At 41.7% G+C, this 7,822-nt stretch overlaps 1 protein-coding gene across 2 annotated transcripts in view; it reads right to left on the reverse strand.

Annotated features, from left to right (window-relative positions):
• The window catches only part of fbxl2 (F-box and leucine-rich repeat protein 2), a 19,824-nt gene that overhangs the window by 5,282 nt on the left and 6,720 nt on the right, over window positions 1-7,822 (reverse strand). The window contains exons 4-5 of one of the 2 annotated variants that reach the window (XM_008331623.3): window positions 3,789-3,850; window positions 727-781 (exon numbers count right to left, since the gene is read on the reverse strand). In XM_008331623.3, coding sequence (XP_008329845.1) covers window positions 727-781; window positions 3,789-3,850 — 117 coding nt within the window. Of the gene's footprint in view, window positions 1-5; window positions 662-726; window positions 782-3,788; window positions 3,851-7,822 lie in introns of those variants that run through there. The other variant, XM_025065292.1, reaches the window with a different exon arrangement.

A 7,822-nucleotide genomic window follows, 5' to 3' on the forward strand; every position in this document is an offset into this window, starting at 1 on the left:
CACGCGTGAGAGAGGTAAAGAGACAGGTTGCAGACGGAGACAGACAAGTGGGTCAGACGAGGACTGGTGGTAAAGGAGTCTGTTGTCATAATCGGTGGCAGAACTTCTGATGTGTAGAAGTCAAAGGTGTGCAGTGAACATCCACAGGTCATGTCTGACTTGTCAGAACTTCTGCAGATCTGGAATTTTAATTTTTTTTTTTTCAAAGTTGGGTTGATTTTCTATTTGTCTCATTTTTTTTTGGATTCACCGTAAACCCAGGGAAATCCCAGTAGATCAGAAGTTTTTTGTGTATTTTCAGAGCAAAGCACCATGATGCCCTGTGATTGGCTGATTAGATAGTGCCATTTAAGGTAATTGAACAGATGTACCAACTAAGACTACTGTGACAGTAAAAGCTGACAGCATATGGTAAACAGAAGTAAAATAAAACAGGTTAAATGTGTTGTTTCAGTATTGTCTTTTACATTTGAAATGTTATAAACTGCAGCCGTTATAAGTGACGCTGCCAGTGAAGCACTGCAGTGACAGCCAAAGTGCCAACCACTGGTTATTATTCACAGAAAAGCTCGTTCAGCTGCAGTGCACTAATGGAAAATTCACTCGTGTGTCGCACAGCCAGCAGATGGCACTGTTTTACAGACATTTCTAGACAACTCAGTTTTGACTGCGTGAGCCACGTTTGGTTTGTTTTCTAGGTGTAAATATTCAAGTAAAATCGCTCACCTTGGAGACTTGGGCACATCTACAGAGCGTTACCACATCTAAATATGAGAATATTCTAGAAAAAGAAGAGACGAAAGATCAGATGAAGGAGAGACGTTCAATGCAACATTTCTGTGTAACTCCTGAGTTAGGCTGAGAGCCACAGAGCTCCACAGACAGACACTGGGTATTTGAGTAGTGGGGCGGTCGCTGACAAAGGGCTGCACACAGCAGGCTACTGGGTCAGCTCAATCCATGAATCTGCCAATGAGTAATCTCTGGAATTCAAACAGACAAGGTCACAGACAGGAGCCACAGATAAATGTACTGAATATGAAACCATACATATATGAAACCCCTGAGCTCCCGATGGAGTGTGTGTGTGTGTGTGTGACTGCTCAGTGAAGAGCCTCGTGGGTGGGGGTATTTTATACAAACGTTGAGGTTTTCAGAGAATTGTCAGGATGCCAACACTCCAAGTGCAGCTGGGGTCTGAGTGTCCGTTTAACCCCAGGAAACAGGAGCTGCCCATTGTTTCCTTCGTATACATGTGGACAAAGGCTGTGTGTTTTGGATGTGCATTAGGCCGGGGCATGTTGGGACATGTCTGTGATCATCTATGCAGGGGTGTAGTGTCAGGGAGGACATGCATCAAGTGACAGGATTTACAAAACACTTCCTCTGACACGTCAACCCTGTAAACAACTGACTGACGTTCTACTAACTGGTTAGTGGCTGTGACCCTGACTATTGACTGACTGTCGGCCACAGTCACACTCTGACATGAACATAATGACACAGCAGGGGAGATACAGTATAAAGTATATACAATACATGTGTATATATGTATATATGTATATATACACACGTATACATAGCCATTAGTTTATGTTGACAACAAGCTTTTTGTTTGTAGTGATTTAAGCCTAAAAATATAGTCACCATTTTGTTTGAATAAATGATTTATTCATCCTCTTCCAACCCATCCTTTCTCCTGGTCACCACAACCAGCATTACTGTTCCTGGTAAACACTAGCTCTGTTTTGTTACCTGTCTAAAAATTCCAAGGAATAAGAACAGGAAAAAAAAAGTTTAAAAAGTTGATATTATTCCCATTATAGAGTGTCTTTTTTATTTGTTTTTACTTATGGGGAGGAAACCTTAGCTCCTGCAGAGCACCGGCAGATCAGAAAGGTCATCAACAGAACCAGATTGCTCTGTCAAACTTTCATGTTGTTCATAATAGGATTTTAACGGCACATAGTTCCATTTGTTGACAGAATGTACACCTGGCCGTTCAAGCATGGATAGATAAGGGAGACTTCTGCCTTCCTCATGAGTCTGGGACTGGTTGCTATAGAAACTCCAGTCAGACATGAATTTGGCTGCTGGTGGTGTTGGTGTTGAGACTGCTGAGTCAGTGTTTTCTGAGTAAGAGGACCCTGAACCACTCTGAACTCTTCCTCTCTCTCTCTCTCTCCGGGGGTTGTCAATCAGACGAGGTACAGTTCAGATATATATATATATATGTGTGTGTGTGTATACATGTGTACATGTATCACAGTACAGTTATTGTACATGCCCCCTGGCCTTGTTCACTCAGGCCCAGTCCTGTTTACACAGTAGTGGCTGAAAAACAAGTCAGGTCACAGGGATACAGTATACATAATCAGTGAGGCTAATGAGAACATTAGTAAATCAAATCAGGACGCCATTATTCCTGTTACACAACTGAGTTACTGCAGTACAATCCATACGGGTGAGGTCTTCAAAGGAGTCCAAACCTTTTTAGATGATGACATTCTTTAATAAATTAATACCTTGTTGTGATTCATAATGAGCCTTACAGTGGAATGCTGGGTAGTGTAGTGTCTCAAGGTACTGCAGTTTCCTCCCAAAGTCCAAAGTATGCCGATTAGGATGGATTAAGATTAAATAACAATTCCTAATTGACAATACTGCCCCCAAAGCAGTGGCCTGGTATTGCAACAAGACTAAGGGTTAATGAGGCTAACGCTCCTATTGATTGGTAATATTGATGGAACATTATACTGAACAGCTTATCGACACATTGTTTACTGCCTTTTTTGACATACCACAAAGTCAATGTTGTAAATGACTGCCTTTGTGCTCGACAGCAGGCTTTAAAATTTCCTGCAAAATATTCCTAACACTAGAAATGAAAATCTTTAGGGAACGTTAGTGATTTCCTCATCTGTCAGTTGTAGGGATATCTCACTAAGACAACAGAGGATGTTCAGTTCGGATACACCTCCTTCTCAACAGGAAATATATATTATATATTTTTGGAAGCCAAACCATCCACCCAGACGATGTCCCTGAGTGTGTTATGCTGAGAGATCGTAACAAAGTTATGGAAATGAAAGGACTGTGGCCAACCTACTTTCCACAGTTAATAAAGCAGATTTACTTCCATCACAATGAGTTCTCCTCACAGCTGTTGTGTAACTGTCTCTACATGACACATGTGACTGTGGGTCAGATGGTGGAGCCAACCAGCCAGAGACTGAGCGGCAGGAGAGTGGATGTTCATCCGTCCACCAGTCAAACTATGCTGGTGCTGATGGGTGGACTGGTGGTCTCTGTGGAGACACAACGGAGCCGCTCCACAGACCAGCACTGCAGAAATCCCCACCAGCTAACGCCGTCTATTTATAGCTACACACATACACAACATACAGTTTGTATAGGCCCAGGAGAGTTCACTGAAAACACACACACACACACACACACAAATAGGCACGCAAACAAATCAATATGGAGGATGAACTCTGCTGAGTGATGTCAGATTTATGTCCAGCTGCTCTGCAGGATATTGGTCTGTAGGTCATGACCTCATTTCTGGCCGGTGACCAACTTGTACACTACAAAACACACACAACACACACACAGTGACAAAACACAATATAGCTTACTGTATGTACACACACTCACACACTGTTCAAGGCTGTTGGAGCTAATGAGTAACCCTGACCCTTCTCCCAGGGCATGTTGGGTTTCCTTTGGTGTGTTTGCCCTTGTCTGTCTGTGTGTGTGTGTGTGTGTGTGTGTGGAGATCTTACCTAAGAAGAAGCTCTTTGGGGAGCTTCTTGTTGATGGGGGCTTCATCACTGTTGGAGAACACCTGCACGGACACATGATAGAGAAAGAAGTTCCAATAAGAAAGCGAGGAATCGTGAGAGTACAGGTCTACAAGTGCATTTATATATCTCATTGTGGTCACTGACGATGTGGTGTTTATTATGACATTTAACCGTAACACAGGTCGCAGGAGCAGCCACTCTACTAAACAAAAGTCTGACTTATAGTCCATGAAAAAGGTATCAAAGCAGAACCAGGGAGAGTTTCATATGGTTTATCTAAAAACCCCGAATCACTCTTTGCGCCTCATTAGCATGCTGTGCTAAAAAACAAGGCAGAGACATGTTTGTTGTTTCTACCTCAGCTTCTTACAATCTCATAATTCACTCCGCCTGTTGGCATGCTTATCGCAATTAGTCTACACACTGGATGTCTGGCCATCTGCTGAATGAGACACACACACAAAGACACACTCAGCAGCAGGTAACTGGAGTCAGACCTGTTTATGTGAAGAACAGAGGCAGAACATTCTAGTTCAGGTGGGCTGTGTTCAGCCATGAATTTAAATCATGGCAGCCGCCCACGTTCGCTGTGCCAGTGATACTCTTGTATCCTCAAACACTCTGGAGCCGTATCTAATGAGGAAGGGACTCCCTGCTGCCTCAAATGCAAACACTAACAGTGGAATGTGGAAATCACAAAGCACAGTTAAAGGGCAGAGGAGGAGAGAGGAGTTAGCGTCTGAGAACAACTCCACTCAGAGCCAGCTCCGTGACAGCTTTCTGAGAGATGACAGAAATAAAGGCAGAGCGAGAAAATGGGGAAACAGAGAACGACAGAGGCGAATGAACAAATGCTGCTGCAGCCAGGGGTTGAGGGAGAGGTGAGACAGGATGGTCAGTCAGTCGAAGTGAAAAATGGTTCGTCAAACTATTTCATTTTTAATGTCAGCTCACAGGGTGGAAGTGGAGTAATCCTGATTACAGATGATTGATCCAGATACATCTAAACTAAAGATTTAGTTCCTAGGAACCATTTACTGCTGGAACAGAAAGACCAATACCAGCAGGTAGACATTCAAGTGTCACACCTGTTTTTAATTCTGATGATGGGATTATTCTATGGAAAAATGTCAAGAAAAATTATTATATCTGTTGTGGGCGCTCCCAAAGTCAACTGTGAAAATGGAAAAAGAAACACGGACAAACATTTACGCTTAGGCACAGCGCCACCTGGATTAATTGAAGAGAACAGCTCTGACCCTCCTCAGATGACCATTACAGGTGAAGTTCTCATCACCCAAATCATTTCTCAATCAATCAACAGTTACATCAACCTGAAACCTCATGCATGTTTTTATTGTTAGTGAAAGTGATCTATCTTTGCGGGTGGGCGGTCAGAAAGGCCTCTGCAAGTGTGGGCAGTATTATTATGTGACTATAAGTCGATGAGAAAATGAAACAGCAGGTTGTCATCCGAGCAGAAAGACTGCAGCTCAATGTTGGTCTACATACAGATGTGTCCCTGGGAAGAAGAAAAACACTTAACCCCAGGTTGACCCTGGTGACTGTTGCACCAGTGATAAAAGCACACGCCATACAGATCACTGTTGATGATGACCTCACCACAGAATAAAGGTCAACTTCCTTCAACATCATGTGTAGTTGCTTCACGTCACAGTACGTGTCTATGTCCTACTTTCTATAGGTACTTGATGATGAAAGGTACCTGTGACAGTGTGTTCCATTAATCACGGTGATCATGACGCCTCAGTGCACTCCCTGGACAGTTATAATGAGGTTTTACTCCTAATCACTGCACAAAAATAATCAAAAGTTACTTTTCCTCTTCCATTTAACTACAGCACCTGACACTGTTGATGACCACGTTTAACTTCACCGCTGTGAGAGATGAGTCTGTGTCAGTGAAATGGGCTGCAGGACATGTTTAATGTTTGTCTGGGGGACGGTGTCTGTGGGATCGATGACTCGTGTGGTGTAGCCCAGGGAACTGTCTAGGTCCACGGCTACTTTTTTCACCATCATGGCTGTCATGAATCAATGGAATGAATGTTTAGGTTTAACTGCAAAAACAGGAGGAAATAATAGCACTTCTTTAGTTTTACTAGGACCAAAATCAAACCATTATACACATACAAAAGGAAAGTGGCTCAGAAAACCACGATGTAAAAGTCTGAAGGCTCTGCTGGGGACAAAATATTTAGCCCTTTAAAATCATTTGGGGATTTCTCAACAAAAACAAAACAAGAGTTTTCTTTATGATATTTATATTTTTTGTACTTTGCTTAAAGATATTGCTTTGCGAGAGTTGAGAGAAGCTGGCTTTCTGACAAATGCACTCAGATATCCCTGCTCTCTTTATTTTAAATCTCTCAAGCTTTTCCAAAACTGATTCTTCTTCCACTTCAGTTGGCTCCACTGACAAATCTCTTACAAACCAGGACAGCTTGGTTTCATCTCTTTGAACACAGGCAACACTGCATTGGAGCAAATCTTTAAAAGAGTGACAATTTCTGACAATTTCTGATTTACAGGGTGAAAATGTTGGAGGTGTAGAAGTCCCAAACCACGCACCTGACCACTGCTTACTTTAAGATGGATGTGTGTGTGAGTGCCCAGCCCAGGTGGTTATACAGTATATGACAGGAGTGATGTTAATTATTATGCAGCAGAGCTGGGAAAGCCCTGCTTTTATGTCAGGCGATGTCAACCCATGGCTTTTTCTTACATTGTTTTCATCTGGTTTCAGCTTTTAGAAACTTTTATTCTGTAGAACAATCCTCTGATTCTAGTTGTTTCTCTGTATGCCCCTTAATTTCTTTTGTATTTCCAATGTTCTTGTTTATAGAAATCCCACTCCAAACGTGGGGGAACCATTGTCAAGAGTGAGTGAGTAATCTGATCAGAATTGTTGAAGAGAATTTTAGGGAAACTGTCCAAAGACAAAGCCTACACTCCACTGACTCAGTATCTCTCACCAGCGGTGGCTTAGGATTTACAGCTAAATATAGACGTAATTCTAAACCACCTCTGTAACACATCACTGACCTTTGACTTCTCCCTCAACTGACACCTCGTTCCAATTTACACAGGCAGTGGTGAAACCTCCCAGAGATTTATGTAAGTGCAGAAAGAGGAACCGATGTGGTTTCAAACTGTTCAAAACTATTTTAATGGCATCTGGTACTGGGCCGGCTGGAGAGACACTGAAGGTTCGTCCCTAATGACTGGATATTTCAGATTCATCATCACATAACACCTCATTCATTTTCTAAGAATAATCGTTTATCACAAGAATTAAGAGATAAAAACACCACGTATGTGCCTTTACTTCTTTTTTTAGGATGACTGGGAACTCATTAGACTTTGAAAAACACCATAAATCTACTCATGTTCTCAAAACGTCTGGGTTTGTTTAATTAACTGTACAGAAGAAGCAAATCTCAACATTTGCAGAGTTAGAACCACAGCCCTATCAACAAAGCTGCTTAAAAATGTAGGTCACTGACAGCTAGAGTACGCTGCAATTTCTGCTGATACTGTTTATAAACAGCAATGAGTTCACCAGACTTACATGTAGTTTAGCACCGTGATCAATGAATGAATGTTTCTTTTTTACATTATTGTTTTGCTTTGGTCACAACTTTCACAGAAAATAAAAACAGAGCCAAAATAAAAAGAGATAAATCTAAGATTTTTACAACTTAACAATAACAAAGCAAACCGTAAAGTTTGTGTTACATTTTTTATCCCCAACAGGGTCTGTTTTAAATACATTTCAATTAAAAATGTCCAAAAAAAATGCACAAATGTCTGTTTTAACAATTTAACTGTATTTCAGTCATAATATTATAAGAATATTAAATGATGTGGAAAACATCAGGTGCATACCATACATATTTGTCCCTCACAGTTAGATCCACTGGAGTCTACTGAGGTCTACTGGAGTCTACTGAGGTCTACTGAGGTCTACTGAGGTCTACTGAGGTCTACTG

The sequence above is a fragment of the Cynoglossus semilaevis genome, chromosome 18 (assembly GCF_000523025.1).
Source record: "Cynoglossus semilaevis isolate Cse_v1.0 chromosome 18, Cse_v1.0, whole genome shotgun sequence".
In the NCBI taxonomy this organism is placed as follows: domain Eukaryota; kingdom Metazoa; phylum Chordata; class Actinopteri; order Pleuronectiformes; family Cynoglossidae; genus Cynoglossus; species Cynoglossus semilaevis.